Raw genomic sequence first — 26,628 nt, forward strand, 5'->3', positions numbered from 1 at the left:
TGTGGCAACTCACTCCTGAAAACAGATTAACACATTAAAAACTGCAACTGACCCTGCCGGTTCCAGTACAGACTAGAGATCCTGACCCCGCAGTCCCTATTGTTTCCTGTGTGAGCTGAGATAGCCCTAACCACAGACTATACCTCCCAACTTTTGAAGAAGGCAAAGAGGGATAAAGGTTGTGGCTCGCGCAGCGCGTTGTGGCAAATTTTAGGCCACACCTCTGACCACACCGATTTCACAACTAGTCACACCCATATCCATGCCCCAACGACACCCATTTAGCACTGCTGATCACACTGTTTCATAAATAATTATAAACGAAAAAATATGGCCACACAGTGCTCCATACTGTATAATGGCCACACATGATGTTTCATACTGTATAATGGCCACACATGATGTTCCATACTGTATAATGGCCACACAGTGCTCCATACCGTATAATGGCCACACATGATGCTGCGTACAGTATAATGGCCCCACATGATGCTGTGTACTGTATAATGGCCCTATATGATGCTGCATACTGTATAATGGCCCCACATGATGCTGCATACAGTATAATGGCCCTACATGATGCTGGGTACCGTATAATAGCACCTCATGATGCTGTGTACAGTTTAATGGTCCCACATGATGCTGCGTACTGTATAATGGCCCCACATGATGCTGCATTCAGTATAATGGCCACACATAATTACCCCACCCCCATTATTACAGTCATACCCGCATCATTTCCTTCTCCCTCTCCATCATTGCCTTCTCCATCACCACACACACCTACACACACCCCAACAGACACACACATACACACACCTGCACACACACACACCTCTCACTGCGCACCCTTGCAGCAGCTGGCAGCTTCCTCTCCCGCTGCGGTGAATGATGTCATCCAGTCGCGTCACGCCGCTGACTGCTCACGTCGCTGCAGCTCCAGTATGCCACTGATAAAGACGCCTCTCCGTGTGTCCTGTACCAGTCAGTGTTAGAGCGAGGAGCAATATCTGCTCCGATCTGACACAGCTAGAGATTGCGCTAGCAGTTTAAAGAAGTGGCGGTACATTTGGTCTGAGGCCAGGACAGTGGGACAGAGTCTCAAAATCGGGACTGTCCCACTGTATCTGGGACGGTTGGGAGTTATGCCACAGACTAAATCAGGAGTCAGAAACCCACGGCCCGCATGTGGCCCATGAGGCTGCTTCATGCGGCCCACAGGCACTGCAGACCACTTGATGATTGCGGCTTGGTCCTGGAGGCTGCCGACAGCAGCGCTTTATTTCAAATGAACGTGCATCCTTGTGTAAGGAGGAAGACCAGGCTGCAATACCTGTAATGAGCCGGGTCCGGAACTGCTGAGGCTGCGTCCTTTATTTAACCCCTTCATGACCCAGCCTATTTTGACCTTAATGACTTGGCCGTTTTTTGCAATTCTGACCAGTGTCCCTTTATGAGGTAATAACTCAGGAACGCTTCAACGGATCCTAGCGGTTCTGAGACTGTTTTTTCGTGACCTATTGGGCTTCATGTTAGTGGTAAATTTAGGTCAATAATTTTTGCGTTTATTTGTGAAAAAAATGGAAATTTGACTTTTTCAATGAAAAATTGGCTCCAATCTTTTGCGGACACCATGTCGCATTTGGAGAGCCCCTGTGTGCCTAAACATTGGGGCTCCCCCACAAGTGACCCCCATTTTGGAAACTAGACCCCCCAAGGAGCTTATCTAGATGCATAGTGAGCACTTTGAACCCTCAGATGCTTCACAAATTGATCCGTAAAAATGAAAAAGTACTTTTTTTTCACAAAAAATTTCTTTTAGCCTCAATTTTTTCATTTTCACATGGGAAACAGGACAAAATGTGTTGGGCAATTTCTCCTCAGTACACCAATACCTCATATGTGGTAAAAAACCACTGTTTGTGCACACGGCAAGGCTAGGAAGGGAAGGAGCACCATTTGACTTTTGGATGAAAAATTAGCTCCAATCGTTAGCGGACACCATGTCGCGTTTGGAGAGCCCCTGTGTACCTAAAGATTGGAGCTCCCCCACAAGTGACCCCATTTTAGAAACTAGACCCCCCAAGGAACTTATTTAGATGCATAGTGAGCACTTTGAACCCCCAGGTGCTTCACAAATTGATCTGTAAAAATGAAAAAGAACTTTTTCTTTTCACAAAAAATATCTTTTAGCCACAATTTGTTCATTTCCACATGGGCAGCAGGATAAAATGGATCCTAAAATTTATTGGGCAATTTCTCTTGAGTACACTGATACCTCACATGTGGGGGTAAACCACTGTTTGGGCACACGGCAGGGCTCGGAAGGGAAGGCAATTTCTCCTGAGTACACCGATACCTCATATGTGGTCACAAACCACTGTTTGTGCACAAGGCAAGGCTCGAAAGGGAAGGAGCACCATTTGACTTTTGGATGAAAAATTAGCTCCAATCGTTAGCGGACACCATGTTGCGTTGGGAGAGCCTCTGTGTGCCTAAACATTGGAGCTCCCCCACATGTGACGTTTTGAAATGCAGACTTTGATGGAATGGTCTGCGGGAGTCACATTGCATTTGCAGAGCCCCTGATGTGCCTAAACAGTAGAAACCCCCCACAAGTGACCCCATTTTAGAAACTAGACCCCCCAAGGAACTTATCTAGATATGTGGTGAGCACTTTGAACCCCTAAGTGCTTCACAGAAGTTTACAACGCAGAGCCGTGAGAATAAAAAATCATTTTTCTTTCCTCAAAAATTATGTTTTAGTAAGCAATTTTTTATTTTCACAAGGGTAACAGGAGAATGAACCCCAATATTTGTTATATACTACATGGCTGTGCTATATACTACGTGGCTGTGCTATATACTACGTGGGCTGTGTTATATGTTATATACTACGTTGGCTGTGTTATATGCTACTTGGCTGTGCAATATTTCTCTGCTGTATCTGTGCTCCACAAGTGACACCATTTTGGAAACTAGACCCCTTAAGGAACTTATCTAGATGTGTGGTGAGCACTTTGAACCCCCAAGTGCTTCACAGAAGTTTATAACGCAGAGCCGTGAAAATAAAAAATCATTTTTCTTTCCTCAAAAATTATGCTTTAGCAAGCAATTTTTTTTATTTTTGCAAGGGTAACAGGAGAAATTGGACCCCAATAGTTGTTGCCCAGTTTGTCCTGAGTACGCTGGTACCCCATATGTGGGGGTAAACCACTGTTTGGGTGCGCGTCAGGGCTCGGAAGGGAGGTAGCACCATTTGACTTTTTGAACGCAAGATTGGCTGGAATCAATGGTGGCGCCATGTTGCGTTTGGAGACCCCTGATGTGCCTAAACAGTGGAAACCCCTCAATTCTAACTCCAACACTAACCCAAACACACCCCTAACCCTAATCCCAACTGTAGCTATAACCCTAATCATAACCCTAACCCCAACACACCCCTAACCACAGCCCTAACCCCAACACACCCCTAACCCTAATCCCAACCCTAACCCTAATCCTAGGGCAGCGAGCCAGTGGTTGATGGTGCTTGTCTTGGCGGGAACAGGCAGCGCGCAGCATAAAGAGAAAAGTGCAGCACGCTAAGTAGCTGGCAGAGATCGAGGTGCAGTGTACTTCATGACCATGAGTATAGCATGCGTGCCGCAAAGAGAGAACCAAGTACTGGATAGATTTTGTAACTCACCTTACCAGCATATACTTTCCCGCCCACCGGAGACCCTGATTGTGCTGCGGCCTTGTTTGCTCTGTTCATGGACTAGGGGCACAGTGGAAGGTATCGGACACTGACCACTGCCGCCAGACCGTTGTTTGCAGGACCCCATTGGAACAGCACCGCACCAGCCGTAGTTGGCATCATCGCCTGCTCCGTAATTGCAACGGCATAGAAGACGACTGACAGGCTAAGTTGATCTAACACGATCTGCCACTATCTTTTCCCTTGTTCAACCTCTCATTTCCAAATGGTGTCTGCCCCTCATCCTTCAAACATGTCTCGATCACACCCATCCTCAAAAAGCCCTCCCTTGACCCATCCTCTGTGTCTAGCTATCACCCGATATCTCTTCTCCTTTATGTCTCAAAACTACTGGAACAGCATGTCCTGTTATGATCTGGTGGTTTAGGAACAACATGAGACAAGCTCTGAAGGAGGTGGTATCTGTACTGACCGCAAACCCTGAACCTAGCAGCGCAACTAAAAATAGCCGTGGGGGGTACCTGACGCTCCCTAGACCCCTCGGCACAGCCTAAGATCTAACTTCCCCTAAAGATGGAGACAGGAAACCTATCTTGCCTCAGAGAAAATCCCCAAAGGAAAGATAGCCCCCCACAAATATTGACGGTGAGAGGAGGGGAAAATAACATACGCAGAAATGAAATCAGACTTTAGCATAGGAGGCCAGTCTAGCTTGATAGATAGGACAGGAAAGGATACTGTGCGGTCAGTATAAAAACTACAAAACAATCCACACAGAGTTTACAAAATCTCCACACCTGACTAAAGGTGTGGAGGGTAAATCTGCTTCCCAGAGCTTCCAGCTAACAGAAAAATTCCATACTAACAAGCTGGACAAATATAGAATGCACAGAAAAATAAGTCCACAACATGTGGACTGAAAAGAGCAAAGCCAGAACTTATCTTTGCAGAACTGGTCAGGAAACCAGGAGAATCCAAGCAGAGATGTGAATCCAGCCAGGAAACATTGGCAAGTGGCACAGGCTGAAGATAGAGCCAGACTTAAATAGCGAACGATAAGTGGAGGCAGCTGAGACAGCTAACTCCAAGAAGCAGCCATACCACTAGAAACCACAAGAGGGAGCCCAAGAGCAGAACACACAAAAGTGCCACTTACAACCACCGGAGGGAGCCCAAGAGTGGAATTCACAGCAATGTCCATCTTGAACTGTCCTCCCACCTCTCCTTCTGCTCCCTCTTTGACCGGTTACAATCTGGCTTCCGACCGCATCACTCAACTGAAACTACCCTAACTAAAGTCACCAATGACCTACTAACCGCCATGAGCAAGAGAAACTACTCTGTCCTTATTCTCCTGGACCTGTCTTCTGCCTTTGACACTGTGGACCATTTCCTCCTGCTACAGATTCTCTCATCTCTTGGCATCACAGACTTGGCCCTATGGATCTCGTCATATCTAACAGACCGAACATTTAGTGTCTCCCTCTCCCACACCACCTCCTCACCTCACCCCCTGTCTGTCGGTGTTCCCCAAGGCTCAGTTCTAGAACCTTTACTCTTCTCCATCTACACCTTCAGCCTGGGACAGCTCATAGAATCCCACGGTTTGCAGTATCATCTCTACGCCGATGACACACAGATCTACCTATCTGGACCTGACCTCACCTCCTTACTGACCAAAATCCCACAATGTCTGTCTGCTATTTCAGCTTTCTTTTCAGCTCACTTTCTAAAACTGAACATGGACAAAACAGAATTTACCATCTTTCCCCCATCTCACTCTACCCCTCCACCAGACCTATCTATCTATCAATGTCAATGGCTGCTCACTCTCCCCAGTCCCGCAAGCTCGGTGCCTTGGGGTGATCCTAGACTCTGCCCTCTCTTTCAAGTCACATATTCAAGCCCTTGCCTCCTCCAGCCAACTCAAACTCAAAAATATCTCCCGGATCCATACATTCCTTGACCACGAAACCACAAAAACACTAGTGCACGCCCTCCTCATCTCCCGCCTCGACTACTGCAACCTCCTACTCTCTGGCCTCCCCTCTAGCACTCTGGCACCACTCCAATCCATCCAACACTCTGCTGCCTGACTAATCCACCTGTCTCCCCGTTATTCCCCAGTCTCTCCTCTCTGCCAAGCCCTTCACTGGCTTCCTATTGTCCAGAGGCTCTAGTTCAAAACCCTAACTATGACATACAAAGCCATCCACAACCTGTCTCCTCCATACATCTGTGACATGGTCTCCCAGGACTTACCTACACGCAATCTTCGATCCTCTAAAGATCTCCTTCTCTACTCTCTTCTTATCTCTTCTTCCCACAGCCGCATACAAGACTTCTCCCGTGCCTCCCCCATACTCTGGAATGCTCTACCCCAACACATCAGACTCTCGCCTACCACGGAAACCTTTAAAAAAAACCTGAAGACCTACCTCTTCCAACAAGCCTACAACCTGCAGTGATCCTCAATATACTGAACCGCCGCACGACCAACTCTATCCTCTCCTAGTGTATCCTCACCCATCCACTGTAGACTGTGAGCCCTCACGGGCAGGATCCTCTCTCTTTTTGTACTTGCATGTGCCTTGTTTTTGCTGATGTTTATTGTACTTGTCTATATTTGCCCCTTTCGCATGTAAAGCGCCATGGAATAAATGGCGCTATAAAAATGTATAATAATAAAATAATAATAATGAGGAACAGTATAGGGCGATTACAACAAGATAAAGACATTACTACAAGATGATGACCAGGATAGAGACATTACCACAAGAAAGGGACCAGGAAGGAAACATTGCATCAAGATGAAGCTTTACTACAAGATGGGAGACATTACTATAATATGGGGACCAGGATGGGACATTACTACAAGATGGAGACCAGGATGGGGGAACTTTGCCAGAATTACTATATGGTGCTAATTGTAAGACAATATTGCTGTATGTGACCAACTGGGGGACACTAAATTGTAAAAATGTAAAAACAAAATTCCAAATAAAGCACAAAAAGTTTTTACTACTAAAAATGCTGTTTTATATATAAACCCAAGCTATAAATCTACCATAACACAACAATGAATGTCATACAAAAAACACAAAATAAACAAGGCAAAAATGTTAAAAAAAATAATCAAAAGGTGTATAGAAAAAAAATGGTATCACTAAAAATGCCACTTTGTCCTACAAAAAATGAGGCCCCCCACCAAATGAATTTTTTTTTCTATGTGCGGCCCATATACTCAGCCGAGCTTGAGACCCCTGGACTAAACTATGGCAACTCGGACCTATGCGGCCTGAAAGGCCATCAAAGGCTTCACGTTTCTCATAAAGAACCAGAAAGGGCAGAACAGAATGCAAATGACCTACAAAAGGGAAATTGTGCTGAAATAGAAAGAGATCCCAGAGTGAGTAGAATAAACCACAAAATACAAAATAAAGGAATATGGTAAGTACGTACTGTACTGTTAGACAATATGCTGCCTACTTCCTAAAAAGAAACAGAAGATAGGTGCAGGGTAAAAAGGGTAAACAGTAGAGAGATAAACCCTAGCTGGTCTTTCATTGACTGGCTTAAACTACAGCAGTATGGCTGGACATCTATATTAGACTATCACCAGCAGGAAATACCATCAATGGGAAGATATATAAAAACGCACCTGAATGGTGATAGGGCAGACAAATGAGTAAATCTAAACATCTGTTACCCTAAAAAGACTGAAGCAGGGATATCAGAAACTAAACACCTGGAGAAAAGGTGTATCTGCTGTAGCTTGGTAGACATAGAAGCCAACCACAAAGCACAGAATCAGGGGTTCGACCCCAGACGCATAACAGATGCATTTCTTGTGCAGGTTCTTGGCAACTACTGCTTACATATTTTTCATGCCTCGCACAATAAGGGGGCTTGGCTTAGAAGTAAGGGGGCATGCATTAAGATGTGCCAAATTTTGCCAAAGATTTAGTGCAGAAAATTGGTCTCAAGTAATCCAACCCACAGGTGGAATACAGTTGGACAAAAACATCTAACGTTTGGCGCATGAGGTATAATTCTAAACTTCTTACTACACTATTAGTAAATCGGCCTCTCTGACTTGCATGCAACTTACTGCATTTCCCTGGACTGCAATTGTCATGTAAAATCCTTATTAACAGACACAGGGTGCAGAATAAAATAAAGGAAAATGCAATAATTACGTCCTGGAATGGAGCTGTTCCTCCGATTTCAGCACTGCGTCCACTGCGTTATGCCATGATTGTTGCAGCCAACAAGCAGCCACTGATTGATAGCAGCCTTCAAAGTCTCGTCCGAGCAGGAGAAACAAAATATGAAAACTGTGCAGGTTGCAGAGATCATTTGATATTTTCTTTAAGTGAAGTGACCAGAGGAAGACGCAGCACTGAGATTCGAAGATTGGCGCTGCTTCAGGAGGTAAGTATAGAGTTTTACAAACCATTGTAAGGGCAGAAGCAGACAACCGTACTTTCGGGACAAGTGAAATATAGGATTGCATTCGGACCAATTTTAGTCTATGGGGCTGTGCAGATGTTCAACTTTTTCATTGGACTGATCTAGTCCTGGGGAAGAAAAATCATTGCATGTCCTAGTTTGATCTGATATTTGGGTTGCACTCGGCCATGCAAGTCAATGAGTCCATGGAAACCATTGGACTACACATGGATGACATCAGAGTGCAGTCCGATTTCCATGGACTGACAGAATGGAGAAGATGGAAGACATTTTACTCTCATCTGAGAGAATCGGATCACACTATGAGCACGCTCTGATCAAAACTTTGGTTGCAAACAGTCTGTGTATTGCCCTATTCTTATACTGCACAAGGCCTCATTAAGGGTATTATAATTTTACTGTCTCAAACACAAGAGCAGGTATTTCCTTTTCCCAAAGAGAAAATGAATATAAAAGGCAATTAAGAAAAGAATGAAATTTACATTTACAGAATGAAACTTTCACATGGGAAATGAACCATTAGCTATCTTTTTTCTGCACAACCTATTATATTTTCTTTGAGAACAGTGGGTTCTCACATTGTCCTTTAAGCCGTAGAATGCTATGTAATACAGATTCTGTATGTAGAGATGATATTTGCAATGTGAGGCAAAAGTACAAGTGAGACTTTCGGTTTTTCCAAATAATAGAAATGATTAAGCTTAAAGGATCATTCTGAAGTTGTGCCATGAGCAACACACAGCTCTGCAGTCTCTTCACTTCCTCGTAGCATTAGGGGCGGGCACTTTCCCTTGAGTGACAGTTCTGGTTCAGTAGCTTCATTCTACTGCTGAGTTTATTCTATTGTAACACAGTAACCTTCTGTCAGTGAAAAAAATCAATGAACTGGAAAAAGCCAACCACTTTCTCAGGAGTTTACTCCTTAACCTGCAATGTAGTTAATGTACAAACCCAGCAAGGTGGTAGTCGATCTCCATGCCAACAATCTGTACACTATGTAAGATAAAAGATGCATCAAGAGATCCACAGCAAATAAAAAAAGGCAAGTCAACTGCAAAGTTACCTCTTTCATGCTAATTACACCAATTTCATGACATCAGAACACCCTTTTAAGCTGGTAAAAGTGGCATAACTTGAAGATTATAGGCCCCGATGCAGAATCTCTGAGTCCCTACTATCACAGGTCTTTTATAGTATTGGTCTTCTAACATGGGCCAAAGGGATCTTTTGGGTCCTATTGGGCTCCATGGCTTGATTATGTGAATGCAACCCCTATACTCACTAAAGTTACTCTCCATGCTGGTAGAAACACTTTTGGAGATCTGTTAGGCTACGTTCACATTTGTGGTGCGTCGGGCGCAACCGCGGCGACGCATGCGTCATGCACCCCTATATTTAACATGGGGGCACATGGACATGTGTTGTCTTGCGTTTTGTGACGCATGCGTCTTTTTTGGCGCAAGCGTCAGGGCGCAGAGGACGCAGCAAGTTGCATTTTTTTGCGTCCAAAATTAGCCAAAAATGGACGCATGCGTCACAAAACAATGCGTTTTTGCATGCGTTGTGCGTTGCGTCGCCGTTGCGTCGCCGACGCAACACGCAACAACGCAAATGTGAACGTAGCCTTAGTATTAATTGGCACACCTCTACACATCACAGGGGTATCCCTGGTCACAGAAAGCACATCATTTTATAGGCGTCAGTCATCCATGGTCCCTCTCGCCCTTATGTTTGCACATTATATAAGTAATAGAATGTAATGTAATTGCTGTACATATTCTGTGACCACATACCCAGCACAGGTATCTACCGATATGTTGTGGTTCTATTCACATTTACTGTGTGTATAGTTTATAGTATTGAGATAGTATAATGTTTATATGTCTGTTATTAATGGCCATCATTAATACTGTCATTATATTTACAGGTGTCCTACTTCTTCTACCTAAAACACTTATTGGATTGTTTTTTTGCTCAAAGTTGAGCATCATCTCAAGGGTTGTTATCCCAGAAGTCGCTAACAATATTCCAACAAATTGTGCTGGCCATTAAATATTCAGTTGCCCAATATGTCCCTTTCTTAGCTGCTACAGAAACCTGTTGGAGTATTTAAAGGGGTCTTTCACTCTTGTGACATTAATGAGCTATCCTTAGGATAGGTCATCTATATACAATTTGTGGCTGTCATCCCCAGATGGATCTGTGGCACATTTGGTACTGGTAGGTCCACTATTAACATCTGGGTAGCAGCTAATCGGTGGGGCTGCCAGGTTTCGTTACCAGACCAATCTGATATTGATGGCCGATCCTGATGATCTGAGAATATGTCATCAATATAGAACATCAATGTCATTGTACTGGAGAACCACTTTACTTAAAAGCACATTTTAAGGTTGAGGCCAGAAGTGGCTGTTATTTTGAGAAACGATGAAAATCTCAGGAAAAATTAGAATTATGTCCAAAAATTTGTACAGACCTTTTTTTTAACTATATGGATGATGTTTTAACTGTAATCTCTACATATGTTCCACAGACTAGCCCCTTTATAGGAGCCATGTGAGCTTGGCCTACAGCTTGCTTTTTCCTTACCATTTGTTACAGCTTGTAACTACTAAACCAAATCACTGAGGGTGTTAAAAATATAACTTCTGACGTTTCTAGCATTCTTACAATTCCAAAATATTCAGGAACCATGTACATGTTAACAGAAATGATTTTAATATGTTACTAGCTTCTCAACTAGACAAGGAAAGCACTGGATAGAATTCTGTTACCGCAAACTTGCATTGAAATGAATAAGACTATAGCGCCACCTGGTGTCTGGATGAGACATGGTCGGTTCTTAGCCCATTAGAGAGTTGTATGGTGTACATAAAAGAAGTCCTCCTGTGACTTTTATTATTCCCCGTAGATCCCGGTATATGTGTACGTAGTGTACTATCAGCGTGTTAAAGGACCCGGTATTAAGCTGCAGACGTTGCTCCTCTTGTCAATGACGTCACTTCTTTCTGGCTCACTGCATGCTTTATGTGTGAGCTACAAGTCTCTTTAGGCCTCCTTCACAAGGGGCTGTGTTCCATGGACACAGCACATACCCATTATAATCTATGGAGCTATTCGCGCCTTTTATTCATGGACCGTGATAAGCACACAGAGACACGGATGAAAAGGGCCAATACAAGTCTATAGGGTCCATGAAAAACACGTACAGCACATGCATGGCGTCAGTGTGTCACTCATGTGCCATCCGTGTGCTGTACGTGTTTAACATTGCAAAGAAAATGAGAAGCTTTGTAATTATTTCTTTATCCATCTGTGAAAAACACTAATGATGGTAAAAACGGACACACGGACCATACACTGCTGGTAAAAACGGACATACGGACCGTACACGGCTGGTAAAAACGGACACACGGACCATACACTGATGGTAAAAACGGACACACGAACCATACACTGATGGAAAAAACGGACACGGACCGTACACTGATGGAAAAAACGAACACACGGACCATACACTGATGGTAAAAACAGACATACACGGACCGTACACTGATGGTAAAAACGGATATACGGACCGTACACTGATGGTAAAAACGGACATACACGGACCGTACACTGATGGTAAAAACAGACATACGGACCGTACACTGATGGTAAAAACGGACATACACGGACCGTACACTGATGGTAAAAACGGACATACACGGACCGTACACTGATGGTAAAAACAGACATACGGACCGTACACTGATGGTAAAAACAGACATACGGACCGTACACTGATGGTAAAAACGGACATACGGACCATACACTGATGGTAAAAACGGACATACACGGACCGTACACTGATGGTAAAAACAGACATACACGGACCGTACACTGATGGTAAAAACCGACACACGGACCGTACACTGATGGTAAAAACGGACACGGACCATACACTGATGGTAAAAACAGACTCACACGGACCATACACTGATGGTAAAAACGGACACATGGACCATACACTGATGGTAAAAACACACGCGCGGACCATACACTGATGGTTAAAGTGGACACACGTATCATACACTGATGGTAAAAACGGACACACGGACCGTACACTGATGGTAAAAACAGACATACGGACCGTACACTGATGGTAAAAACGGACATACGGACCATACACTGATGGTAAAAACGGACATACACGGACCGTACACTGATGGTAAAAACAGACATACACGGACCGTACACTGATGGTAAAAACCGACACACGGACCGTACACTGATGGTAAAAACGGACACACGGACTGTACACTGATGGTAAAAACAGACATACACGGACCGTACACTGATGGTAAAAACAGACATACACGGACCGTACACTGATGGTAAAAACCGACACACGGACCGTACACTGATGGTAAAAACGGACACGGACCATACACTGATGGTAAAAACAGACTCACACGGACCATACACTGATGGTAAAAACGGACACATGGATCGTACACTGATGGTAAAAACGGACATACGGATCGTACACTGATGGTAAAAACGGACACACGAACCGTACACTGATGGTAAAAACAGACATACACGGACCGTACACTGATGGTAAAAACGGACACACGGACCGTACACTGATGGTAAAAATGGACACACGGACCGTACACTGATGGTAAAAATGGACACTCGAACCATACACTTATGGTAAAAACGGACACATGGACCATACACTGATGGTAAAAACACACGCGCGGACCATACACTGATGGTTAAAGTGGACACACGTATCATACACTGATGGTAAAAACGGACACACGGACCGTACACTGATGGTAAAAACGTACACAAGGACCATACACTGATGGTAAAAATGTACACGCGGACCATACACTAATCGTAAAAACGGACACATGAACCGTACACTGATGGTAAAAACGGACACACGGACCATACACTGATGATAAGCACGGAAACATGGACCATACACTGATGGTAAAAACGGACACAAGGACCATACACTGATGGTAAAAAAGGGACACACGGACCATACACTGATGGTAAACACGGAAACCATTTGCTACATTTCTGTAGCAAAAAAATACAACTCTTTTGAAGTTTTTATTCTCTAGTGAATCTAGAGATTTTCATCAGTATTAAGGCTATGTGCACGCGTTGCGGAATGGGGTGCAGAATTTTCTGCACAAAATCCGCATCTCCTGGCAGAATCCGCAGGTGCAGATTTGCCGCGGATTTTATGCGGATTTTGTGCAGTTTTTATGCGGAATTGATGCGGATTTTCTGCGGTTTTTCCCACTGCGGATTTCTATAATGGAAGGGTGCAGAAACGCTGCAGATCCGCACAAAAGAAGTGACATGCACTTCTTTTAAATCCGCAGCATTTCCGCGCGGATTTTTCCGCACCATGTGCACAGTTTTTTTTCACATTGATTTACATTGTACTGTAAATCACAGTGCGGATCTGCAGCGTTTCTGCGCGGAAAAATCCACTGCGGATCCGCACTAAATCCGCATCATGTGCACATAGCCTAAGGGTCAATTAACAGTGCAGAATTACTGAGAATGAGCCTTCAGGCTGCTGTCACACTATCAGTATTTGATCAGTATTTTACATCAGTATTTCTCAGCCAAAACCAGGAGTGGGTGATAAATGCAGAAGTGGTGCATATGTTTCTATTATACTTTTCCTCTAATTGTTCCACTCCTGGTTTAGACTTACAAATACTGAGGTAAAATACTGACCAAATACTGCTAGTGTGACGGCAGCCTCATAGTGCGTTGGGTTATATTTTCTTATGTGCTGCTCAAACCATCATCGATCTCGGAATCGCTTCATCCTGGGTCAACAAAAGTCGCACTTCCGATCTATTACAGATTGCCCAGTGGGCATTATCTATTTATACAATTGCCTTGTACTGTTTTCATTTCCTGTTCTGTCCAGCTGTTACCGTATCCCAGAATTCCAAGTGGAGGAAGTTCACCGACCGCCATATTGAGACACCCAAGTGATGGGTGTCTCAATATGGAAACTGCTGCTAGTACCAACCTATTGCACGCTACCACCAGCGGAACACCGTTGCAACACACACACACACTCTATACGCCGTATGCACCACACACACACTCTCACACACACTCACACACTCATTCACCCTCACATACTCATTCTCACACACACATTCACACTCACACTCTTACACTCCCACTCTCACATTCACACTCACACACACACACACACTCATTCATACACTCAGTCTCACACTCACATTCACACTCACATTCTCACACACACTCACACACATACTCACACAGCCTCTTGCGTGGTACCACCAGTGGAACACCGTCGCGAACACGCTGCCGTCGGGATCAGATGAATGATTCACTGACTGCTGTCATCTTTGTACAGGAGGAGTGCATGCGCAGTTTTAGGCTGCCGTCACACTAGCAGTATTTGGTCAGTATTTTACATCAGTATTTGGTAGCCAAAACCAGGAGTGGGTGATAAATACAGAAGTGGTGCATATGTTTCTATTATACTTCTCCTCTAATTGTTCCTCTCCTGGTTTTGGCTTACAAATACTGATGTAAAATACTTACCAAATGCTGCTAGTGTGACGGCTGCCTTAATGTGACCGTCGCTATCTGTCTGTACAAAGATGGCGGCTGTCTGATTTACTGCGCCTGCGCGAATTGCGCGCAGCTGCAGTGATTCATTCGGCTGATCCCGGCGGCAGATGAGCGATGTGTCTACAGGCAGAGGAAGCCGGTCACATTAAAGGGGTTTTCCCACGAATGAAAGTTCATTTTAAAAATTGTCTGTGTCTGACCATGTACAGAGCACACCACATCTCCTGGGCAGGGGAGGAAGCAAAAGACAATACTGACATTACAGCAGGGGATCACAGTGGATTCATTTTGTGAGGTAAAATATTTCACTGACTGTTTTTTAAAAATATTTTACCTCACAAAATGTATCCTCTGCGATCTCCTGCTGTAGTGTCAGTATTGTCTTTGAGGGGAGAACACAGCACAGGAAGGAGAGAGACGGGGGGGATAGAACATGGGATAGACAGGTCAAAGAAGAGATTCTCAATGCTGCAAACCCTGCCCCTATCGTGACATTACCACCCTCCCGATGCGATAGCATCGGGCCTCCATCTAGTTAAGTACATATTTACCAATGAATGGTCTTTAATGCCGAAAGTCAGGTGGTGTAAACCCACTGTAAGGCTAAGAGAGGCAACTTTGGCCACATTGCAATATTGAATCTAGTTGTACGTGTGGTTGTTTTGCAGAATGCCCAGTTACTTGTCACAACGTACGTTGTGGTTCCTACCCATTATCAGTATCTCCTGGATTTTTGGTTTCAAATCGCATGGAACGTTCCCACGGTAGACCACAAGACAAGTGACAGAAGACCGTAACTGCTGCCATGTAGTCCCGGTCTAATATTGAGCAAACTAACATGAAAAAGAATAGTGGACTGAAAATATGAATTCATACAAATAATTAACACCGCTATAACAGAATACATATGGTTTGGGATCAGGAAATCATGCATTATGGACCCCTGGCAAGCTCATGAATGTGTAAATGTGTGAATGATTCCCAGATGCACATGAAGAAGCATTATGTTCTTAATCTGTGTCTCTGGCGTGCGTACATATGAAATAAATTAAAGAAGTGGTCCTTTCAACATTGCTTTGAAGTAGGTCTGCATAAGCCTCAAGCAATAGATGAACTCGTATTTTATACAAAATGGCTTCCTTTAATCCACATAATCCCTTTGATGAAGCACACTTCCATTAGTCAGAAGATATGTTGTAAAGATACCTACACGTAATCTATTGTGATTGATCACGAAAAGCAAATTCAAATGGAAAAGAGCAGAAAGACCCACATATTATGTACAGATATAGTAGGATGCATCATGATCAGCTATAAAAGAAGCCACAAAATGTACAATGAACATTCTGTTTTGGTAAGAAATATTAGACTATTAATGCCATAGAGTCACCAACTTGTGGAGGATTCAGTGTGATCCATTTGTTCCTACATATGCAGCTTCCATTTTGGCAGTAAAGGTACCATCCTCAGTAGGACAATCCCTTTAAAAGAAGCTCTTAAGTTGACACAAAAGTGATTATTATAACAGTAGGTAAATAAGACGGGATCTCGGTAATAGCACATCTCTGCGCACAGCTGCATAGAGATACGCCTCTAGACAATGAATAAACACAAAGGGGCCTGGGAGCTAAGGTGGTCCACCTCTACCTCCAAAGCAGATAGAATTGTGCACTTTGATGAGCTATTGAACTGTAAAGGGCCCACTATTGTTCTTTTCGGTCTGTGTCCGCCATTGCGGCAGTGCTCTACTATACTCTACTATTGCTGTATTCAACAATGTGACCCTTTCCCAGTCAGTGGTGGTCCAAGTGATGGGACATCCAGTAATCAGCAGGTATCCCATCATAACTTGCAGTCGTGGCACAAACCCTTTAAAGAAGCACTTCCATCAAAGTGTTTGGAATATATTAAGAGGATAAACATGATATTATATAGCACTGTGTACTTACAATTGCTCATTTTGCCTTTCTACCCACTTAATTCTTCTCTTTTCCATTAGCTGTATGATATCACATGATTATGGCTAGATTAATCCTTCTAAGCTAAATGTAGAAAAAGATCAATTTTCCCTGTATGAGTCATTAGTCACTGCAAAACTCAAAGCCAGTGGGAGAAGCACAGCAGCTGGGTCAGGAGTTGAAGAAGGGAATGATTTTTGCAGGGACAAGAGACTTTCTGTATCTAAACAGAGCACAGAAAAGAGAAGAATTTACTGGGCAGAAAGGTAAAATGAGCAATTGTAAATACATAGTGCAATATAATATGATGATTGCGATATATTAAGAGGATAAAAACTTTTTTGATGGGAGGAGGAGTGCTTCTTTAATTTCAATTGCCATGTGTGAATCTTTACATAATACATCTAGAGAATTTCTAGGCTAAAATCTTACCTAATGAATTAAGTTGCACCAATTCAAAACCCGCAGTGCGCTCTAGAAAAGACAAAAGAAAACATGCGTAAGTGTTAGTGGTAAAATACTGCGGGGAAGGTAAAATATATAGAAAAGACAATTATTAAGTATCATAAATATAAAAAACAACATATACCTAAGTTGCTTATAAAACATAAGCTTTAAATAAGGTTGTCCATCAGTAGCAACATTTTTTTTTACTTAAAGGGAACCTGTCACCTGAATTTGGCGGGACTGATTTTGGGTCATATGGGCGGAGTTTTCGGGTGTTTGATTCACCCTTTCCTTACCCGCTGGCTGCATGCTGGCCTAAATATTGGATTGAAGTTCATTCTCTGTCCTCCGTATTACACGCCTGCACAAGGCAAGATTGCCTTGCGCAGGCGTGTACTACGGAGGACAAATTCAGGCGACAGGTTCCCTTTAAATACCTGTATTCTGGGCTAAATTTATTAACATGAGTCGGGTTTGATTAAAAATGTTGTACTGTTTGCCTTCTATAATCTTTGTGACATCTTTATCACTGTCAGTTTTCCGTCGTTTTTCTGTCCTCCACTGAACAATGATGGAACCACTAACTTTGCTTTCAAAGGGAACCTGACAGCTGATACTTGGTGCCCAATCTGACCAATCCATGGGCAGCAAGTACAAACACCGACTGCATGATCTCAGCCATGTTTTTTAACCCTGAAATGCTGAGGTGTTTCAGAGAGAAATGTTTTAAAAGCTGCCTGAGACCAAGCTTCAGCAGAGACTAGTTGGACAGGTGGGCCCCCGAGGGCTTGTCCCTGATGGTTTCTGCATGGCCGCTGCCCTGGCGTGACAGGCCTGTCTCTGTGTGTGTATATAGTGTAAGATAGCGCTCCCTGAGTGTGTTGGAGGACACTCGCTTGGCAACGGGATTAAAGCACTCAGGCACGGTTTCTCACAAAAAACAGTCTACTGTATATACTCGAGTATAAACCGAGATTTTCAGCCCAAATTTTTGGGCTGAAAGTGCCCCTCTCGGCTTATACTCGAGTCATGGTCAGCGGCAGGGTCGGCGGGTGAGGGGGAGAGAGGACTGTCGCATACTCACCTGCTCCTGGCACTGTCCCTGCCTGTCCCATGGTCTTCGGGTGCCGCAGCTCTTCCTCTGCTCAGCGGTCACGTGGTACCGCTCATTAAAGTAATGAAAATGGACTCCACTCCCATGGGGGTGGAGCCGCATATTCATTCCTGTAATGAGCGGTACCAGTGACCGCTGACAGAGGAAAAAGCTGCAGTGCCTGGAGACCATCTGTCCGGGAGAAGGAGCCAGGGACTTTGCCGGAGCAGGTGAGTATTTCATATTTACCTGTCCGCGTTCCACCCGCCGGGCGCCGCTCCATCTTCCCGTCCTCTTGCTGTGACTGTTCAGGTCAGAGGGCGCGATGACATATTAGTGTGCACGCCGCCCACTGCCTGAACAGTCACTGCGGAGGAATTGGACGGGACGCTGAGGAGCAGCGGGTAGTGACGAGAGGTGAGTATGTCATTTTTTTTTTATTATTGCAGCAGCAGCATTATATGTGGCACAGCTTTATATGGACCATCTATGGGGCAATAATGAACGGTATGGAGCATTATATGTGGCACAGTTTTATATGGAGCATCTATGGGGCAATAATGAAAGGTATGGAACATTATCAGTGGCACAGTTTTATATGGAGCACCTATGGGGCAATAATGAACGGTATGGAGCATTATATGTGGCACAGTTTTATATGGAGCATCTATGGGGCAATAATGAACGGTATGGAGCATTATATGGGGCATCTATGGGACCATAAAGAACTGCATGGAGCATTATATGGAGCATCTATGGGGCCATAATGAACTGCATGGAGCATTATATGGGGCATCTATGGGGCCATAATGAACTGCATGGAGCATTATATGGGGCATGTATGGGGCCATAAAGAACTGCATGGAGCATTATATGGGGCATTTATGGGGCCATAAAGAACTGCATGGAGCATTATATGGGGCATATTTGTATATGGAGCATCTTATGGGGCCATCATGAACTGTATGGAGCATTATATGGGGCTCCTGAGTCAATATGGATATTCAAAAACACTTAACCTACTGATGTCTCAATTAATTTTTCTTTTATTGGTATCTATTTTTATTTTTGGCATTTACCGGTAGCTGCTGCATTTTCCACCCTAGACTTATACTCGAGTCAATAAGTTTTCCCAGTTTTTTGTTGCAAAATTAAGGGGGTCGGCTTATACTCGGGTCGGCTTATACTCGATTATATATACGGTAATTGGTTTATTTAGTCAGCATAAACCAAATCACGAATAGGTCGTTAATGTCCACGGAACACCACAAGCACCAACAGTCTGTTCCACTGGCAGGTACTTCGCTTTGTATGGAGTTACCTTACAGGAGCTCCTGCGCCACACGCTGACTCCTCTTAGTCCTCTCTCCTGGGGAAAGCTGCCTTACTGGGATCACAGTCCTTGTGAACAGGGCACTGATGACAGTCCAGACCCGCAGAAGAACTGTAGCCCCCCAATGCAGCGCCGTCACAGACTCTGCACATACATCCTCTCCATGTGCTTTCCAGGAAGTCCACTTCTTGGACCTTCCAACACATAGGCCTTCAGTCCATGGCCCTACCATGTGCTTCCAGGAATCCAGTCCACTCTAGCACATTCCAACATACAGGCCATCCAGGACCTTACACACTGACCATTCCGGTCCATACACTGAACATGTGACCCAAACCCTGGTCACATTATGTAGCTGTAACCAACCCCATAGGTGGGAGGTGTGTGTGGTTAGTCAGTCCCGCCCAGCTCTCCAACTAACCCTGCAAGCCCCCCTTATAACTAAACAAGCAATTGTGGAATAACAAGTCAAAGAACAACAAGATTTCGGGCTTACAGCGCAGAGTACAACCTCTGTCTCTGCGACACATACCATTCACAATGCCGCCAGTCAATGTATCAGAATAGGGAGAGTTTTTTCACTCCAGAGGTTGAAGAGAAGCCGCCAGGGATCCACCTGTCTGACTGGTCTATCGTGCAGCTTAGTCCCGGTCCGCTCTCAAACTATGTTTTTTATCTGAAACGCCACACCAAATTCAGAGTTACAGGTGCTTCTCACAAAATTAGAATATCATCAAAAAGTTAATTTATTTCAGTTCTTCAATACAAAAAGTGAAACTCATATATTATAAAGAGTCATTACAAACAGAGTGATCTATTTCAAGTGTTTATTTCTGTTAATGTTGATGATTATGGCTTACAGCCAATGAAAACCCAAAAGTCATTATCTCAGTAAATTAGAATACTTTACAACATCAGCTTCAAAAATTATTTTAAAATCCAAAATGTTGGCCTAATGAAATGTACAGTATGTTCTGTAAATGCACTCAATACTTGGTCGGGGCTCCTTTTGTATCAATTACTGCGTCAATGTGGCGTGGCATGGAGGTGATCAGCCTGTGGCACTGCTGAGTTGTTATGGAATTATGGAAGCCCAGGTTGCTTTGATAGCAGCCTTCTGCTCGTCTGTATTGTTGGGTCTGGTGTCTCTCATCTTCCTCTTGACAATACCCCATAGATTCTCTATGGGGTTAAGGTCAGGCGGGTTTGCTGGCCAATCAAGCACAGTGATACTCTTGTTTTTAAACCAGGTATTGGTACTTTTGGCAGAGTGGACAGGTGCCAAGTCCTCCTGGAGAATGAAATATCCATCTCTAAAAAGCTTGTCGGCAGAGGGAAGCATGAAGTGCTCTAAAATTTCCTGGTAAACGGCTATGTTGACTTTGGTCTTGATAAAACACAATGGACCTACACCAGCGGATGACATGACTCCCCTAACTGATTGTGGAAACTTCAGACTAGACCTAAAGCAGCTTGGATTGTGCCTCTCCACTCTTCCTCCAGACCCTGGGACCTTGATTTCCAAATGAAATGCAAAATTTACTTTAATCTGAAAACAACACCTTGGACCACTGAGCAACAGTCCAGGTCTTTTTCTGTTTGGCCCAGGTAAGGCGCTTCTGGCGTTGTCTATTGGTCATGAGTGGCTTGACACAGTGATGGACATGTAAATTTCATTCTCCAGCAGGACTTGACACCTGTCCACACTGCCAAATGTACCAATACCTGCTTTAAAAACAACAGTATCACTGTGCTTGATTGGCCAGCAAACCCGCCTGACCTTAACCCCATAGAGAATCTATGGGGTATTGTCAAGAGGAAGATGAGAGACATCAGACCCAACAATGCAGATGAGCTGAAGGCTGCTATTAAAGCAACTTGAGCTTCCATAACACCTCAGCAGTGCCACAGGCTGATCGCCTCCATGCCACACTGCAATGATGCAGCAATTGATGCAAAAGGAGCCCCGACCAAGTATTGAGTGCATTTACTGAACATACAGTGCCTTGCGAAAGTATTCGGCTCCCTGGAACCTTTCAACCTTTTCCCACATATGCTTCAAACATAAAGATAAACATAAACCTCACTGAGTTCCAGCTGTTTGCCAAGGAAGAATGGGCAATCATTTAAGTCTCTCGATGTACAAAACTGATAGAGACATACCCCAAGCAACTTGCAGCTGTAATCGCAGCAAAAGGTGGCACAACTAAGTATTAGGTTAAAGGGGCCGAATAATATTGCACGCCGCACTTTTCAGTTTTTGAATTTCCACAAAAATTTAAAATAACCAATAAATTTTGTTCAACTTCACAATTCTGTCCCACCTGTTGATTCTTCACCAACAATTTACATTTGATATCTTTATGTTTGAAGCATTATATGTAGGAACAGGTTGAAAAGCTCCAGGGAGCCGAATACTTTCGCAAGGCACTGTACATTTCAGTAGGCCAACATTTTGAATTTAAAAATCATTTTTCCAGCTGGTGTTATAAAGTATTCTAATTTACTGAGATAATGAATTTTGGGTTTTCAATGGCTGTAAGCCATAATCATCAACATTAACAGAAATAAACATTTAAAATAGATCACTAGGTTTGCAATGACTATATGAGTTTCACTTTTTGATGATATTCTAAATTTGTGAGAAGCACCTGTATAATGCTGAGATCATACAGCCAAGGCCTGTTATATACCGCCCATGGATCAGGTGTAAGTTTCCGTTTAAGCAAAAACTTTTACAAAATGCTCTAATGCTTCTGGCAATTTTTTGAACTTTCCCACTGACTTCCATGCAGAAAACGCAAGAAGAATGGACAGGTCACTTCTTTTACAAGAGCTTAAAAGACGTTCGAAAGCCCGGACTTACGTACAGAAAATCGTTCTTAGAACACATTGTGGCAACTACTGGAGCAATTAGATTCCGTTTACTAAGACACAGAAAGTGAATGAAGATGAACGAAGGAGAGAAATAACAGGAAAGGGGTTGGAAATAATTGAGGAACCTTCCTAATCCCAGCTCTTTCACACGTTCCCACTCACTTTCTAGTAATTCCACCACCGTTGCTGGGTCTACTGCCTTCTGAAAAATCTGAAAAGGAGAAGGAAGTAACCAAGTTATTTGTACTGATGAAATGGCACCAGAAGGTAAAGAACGAGGAAGATAAATGACGTTTTAACAAACTATTAAAAAAAGAAGGTAAAAATTCTTGATAGCAGTCCTATCTGCTGGGGATCTTCATCTCAGATTTTACCCACTTCCTTGTTTCTGTGAGAAAATGTCCAGTTTTGTTGTGGCTTTTGAGGGTAGCTACACTAGGTATATTTTACGCGGTATCTAAGGGATGTTTGAAAATTTGGGACTCAAAGATTATCAGTACTGGCACTTTTTACTTTTAAAGAACACATTACAGATCTACTAGCCTACACAATGCTGTAAAAAATAGTCCCGAAGTCATATTAATCCAATAGTATTACCATGCATATAGTAGCATGTGTATGCTAAGTAGCATATTAACAAAGGGCAAAAACGACTCAAAGCATATCTAATATAACAGGAGAAAAATGAGTCAAAGAGCATGCCAATATTTAACAAACGTTAAAAAACTTTATTAAATATGAAGTAAGATAAAAACAGAACTGTTATAGTGCGTGTTTACAGTTCAACAGAGCAATCAATATATAAAATAACGGCATGATAATAAGAGGTGTAGGACAAAATTCCAATGTAAGTAAGGAACGGTGCACTATGCCTACACAATGGGTTCACATAGTGTAATACGCTGGGTCAAATATCCCAAATAACTGCGGTACAGTATATGCAAATAACTGCGGTACAGTATATGCAAATATACTGTACCGCAGTTATTTGGGATATTTGACCCAGCGTATTACACTATGTGAACCCATTGTGTAGGTATAATGCACCGTTCCTTAAACACGCACTATAACAGTTCTGTTTTTATCTTACTTCATATTTAATAAAGTTTTTTCACGTTTGTTAAATATTGGCATGCTCTTTGACTCATTTATCTCCTGTTATATCAGCCTACACAATGCTGTACACTTAAACCAGGCGTCCCCCGAAGAAGTGTGGATGAAACACGCGTCGGAGTTGAGGGACGCGGCACGGATCTGCATCTTATCTAGTAAGTTATCCTCTTAGGGCTTTTTGCCCATGCCTATTTGTATCCATAGTCAGTGTTGATGGTATTAATCCAATCTCTACTACTTAGCTCATCCAATGCTAGGTACTAGCACGAGGCTTGGCTCTCCCACCTGTTTATTCTAATCAGAGCACTATAATTCACAAGGGAGATTTTGCATTGAGCCCCTGAACTTCATGTATCACTTTGTCTGCCTATATTCGTTGAATATACCCTTCTCTGCACATGCACTTTATAATTTATGAATTGGTCTGTTCATGAATATATGCATTCTATACATTATCAGATTAACTTTTATTTATTTTTTTTAAATTCATCATCATTGTCTTAGCTATAGACGTATAACAGGGTCCCTAGCTGGATGCGTCCCTTGTATTTGAGGCATCTTTTTATTTAAACTTTTGAATGTAATAATTGTAACAATAATGATTGTCAATTAATTTTTCCACACTATTGTTTTTTTGTGCTTTTCCTGATCACCTTACATTCCTCCCCACATGGAGTGACCTGGTGTCTCGAACTGGTTTATATGTATTGATAGCACAATTTCATTTGGATCATTTCCTATTGATTCTACAATGCTGTACACCGCAGCGCAGTAACATGGGCTCTAAGCCAAAATCTGCAGTATACCCAACAACTATCACATTTTTATTTTTCTTCTCATATGGGCCAAAGGGACCTTTTAGGCTCCTGGATCCGGGTGCACATGCAAGCACTATAATTATGACCCTAGTACACAGTCCCTCCTACCACAACAGGCTCTTTGTGGCCCAGTACGCAAGGTCAGAATCAGGTGCCTATGTGTGGAGGCACCTACAGGGTCCTGATGCCAAAAAGCATCAATATATTGTCTGTTCTGTTACATATATCCTGTATGCAGGATCCCGACTGATCTAGGGTCAAGACCCTCACTTTAGGGTTTCACTGATGGGATTGGTGTCTGAGTTAGAGTACAGATTCATTTAGGGGTCTTGAGATGTCTGATGTATGTGGTCTATTTCCATTTGGGGGTCTGACACCTGGGGTTTTTATTCAGTTTGCGATATGGCGCCTGAACGAATTCCACGCCTGATTTACTTATTTTTTGCCTTTTTTCTCTTTTTCGAAAAAAGAAAACATTTAGTAGGGGGTTTCATAAGAGAAACATTTTTCCAGTTTCCTTATGCTAAAAAGGTTGGAAACTAGGAACTAAACTAGTTGGTGATAGCTGATACCATGAAAAATAAAAATGACATCCTTCTCACCTTCTCAAACCTCATTTTTTCATGAAACAGAAGTGGGAACACGGCAGGAAGGCATCTCGTCTCCTTAAATTGGCCCAATATACCAACATTGAGAAATACGTTGTCTTTATCGGGCAAGAAGACTCCGGGGCATGTGACCTACAAAGGAAATCGATGAGATGTACATTTGTCATACTTATAACATGATCTTACAGTGCATAATTGTACAATCACTTACTGCATGGACCTGCAGCTCCACCACAACCTTCAACGGCATGTTCCTAGAAAAGAGGAGCAACAACGCTCTACACTATTAGATGGGATGACAGGTCGCTGACATCAATGAGACATTAAACTCCAGGGATCTGGAAAAAAAAACCAAACACAACAAACACATTTATTATAATATAATACATAATATACAGTAACATAGTAACATAGTAACATAGTTAGTAAGGCCGAAAAAAAGACATTTGTCCATCCAGTTCAGCCTATATTCCATCATAATAAATCCCCAGATCTACGTCCTTCTACAGAACCTAATTGTATGATACAATATTGTTCTGCTCCAGGAAGACATCCAGGCCTCTCTTGAACCCCTCGACTGAGTTCGCCATCACCACCTCCTCAGGCAAGCAATTCCAGATTCTCACTGCCCTAACAGTAAAGAATCCTCTTCTATGTTGGTGGAAAAACCTTCTCTCCTCCAGACGCAAAGAATGCCCCCTTGTGCCCGTCACCTTCCTTGGTATAAACAGATCCTCAGCGAGATATTTGTATTGTCCCCTTATATACTTATACATGGTTATTAGATCGCCCCTCAGTCGTCTTTTTTCTAGACTAAATAATCCTAATTTCGCTAATCTATCTGGGTATTGTAGTTCTCCCATCCCCTTTATTAATTTTGTTGCCCTCCTTTGTACTCTCTCTAGTTCCATTATATCCTTCCTGAGCACCGATGCCCAAAACTGGACACAGTACTCCATGTGCGGTCTAACTAGGGATTTGTACAGAGGCAGTATAATGCTCTCATCATGTGTATCCAGACCTCTTTTAATGCACCCCATGATCCTGTTTGCCTTGGCAGCTGCTGCCTGGCACTGGCTGCTCCAGGTAAGTTTATCATTAACTAGGATCCCCAAGTCCTTCTCCCTGTCAGATTTACCCAGTGGTTTCCCATTCAGTGTGTAATGGTGACATTGATTCCTTCTTCCCATGTGTATAACCTTACATTTATCATTGTTAAACCTCATCTGCCACCTTTCAGCCCAAGTTTCCAACTTATCCAGATCCATCTGTAGCAGAATACTATCTTCTCTTGTATTAACTGCTTTACATAGTTTTGTATCATCTGCAAATATCGATATTTTACTGTGTAAACCTTCTACCAGATCATTAATGAATATGTTGAAGAGAACAGGTCCCAATACTGACCCCTGCGGTACCCCACTGGTCACAGCGACCCAGTTAGAGACTATACCATTTATAACCACCCTCTATACAGTATATCTTAAATAACTACTTTTACATCTACAGTATATACAGTTGTGCTCAAAAGTTTACAAACCCTGGCAGAATGTTTGCTTTATTTGACTT

The 26,628-nt window shown here is 43.1% G+C and overlaps 1 protein-coding gene across 2 annotated transcripts in view; it reads right to left on the reverse strand.

Moving 5' to 3' along the window:
- SPATA6L (spermatogenesis associated 6 like) overlaps positions 1–26,628 on the reverse strand; it is a 107,046-nt gene that overhangs the window by 48,201 nt on the left and 32,217 nt on the right. For both annotated transcript variants that reach the window (XM_069745489.1, XM_069745488.1), the window contains exons 2-5: positions 25,271–25,397; positions 25,054–25,191; positions 22,683–22,731; positions 17,203–17,244 (exon numbers count right to left, since the gene is read on the reverse strand). In XM_069745489.1, coding sequence (XP_069601590.1) covers positions 17,203–17,244; positions 22,683–22,731; positions 25,054–25,191; positions 25,271–25,309 — 268 coding nt within the window. In that variant the 5' untranslated portion in view covers positions 25,310–25,397. The remainder of the gene's footprint in view (positions 1–17,202; positions 17,245–22,682; positions 22,732–25,053; positions 25,192–25,270; positions 25,398–26,628) is intronic.

The sequence above is a fragment of the Ranitomeya imitator genome, chromosome 1 (assembly GCF_032444005.1).
Source record: "Ranitomeya imitator isolate aRanImi1 chromosome 1, aRanImi1.pri, whole genome shotgun sequence".
Taxonomy (NCBI): domain Eukaryota; kingdom Metazoa; phylum Chordata; class Amphibia; order Anura; family Dendrobatidae; genus Ranitomeya; species Ranitomeya imitator.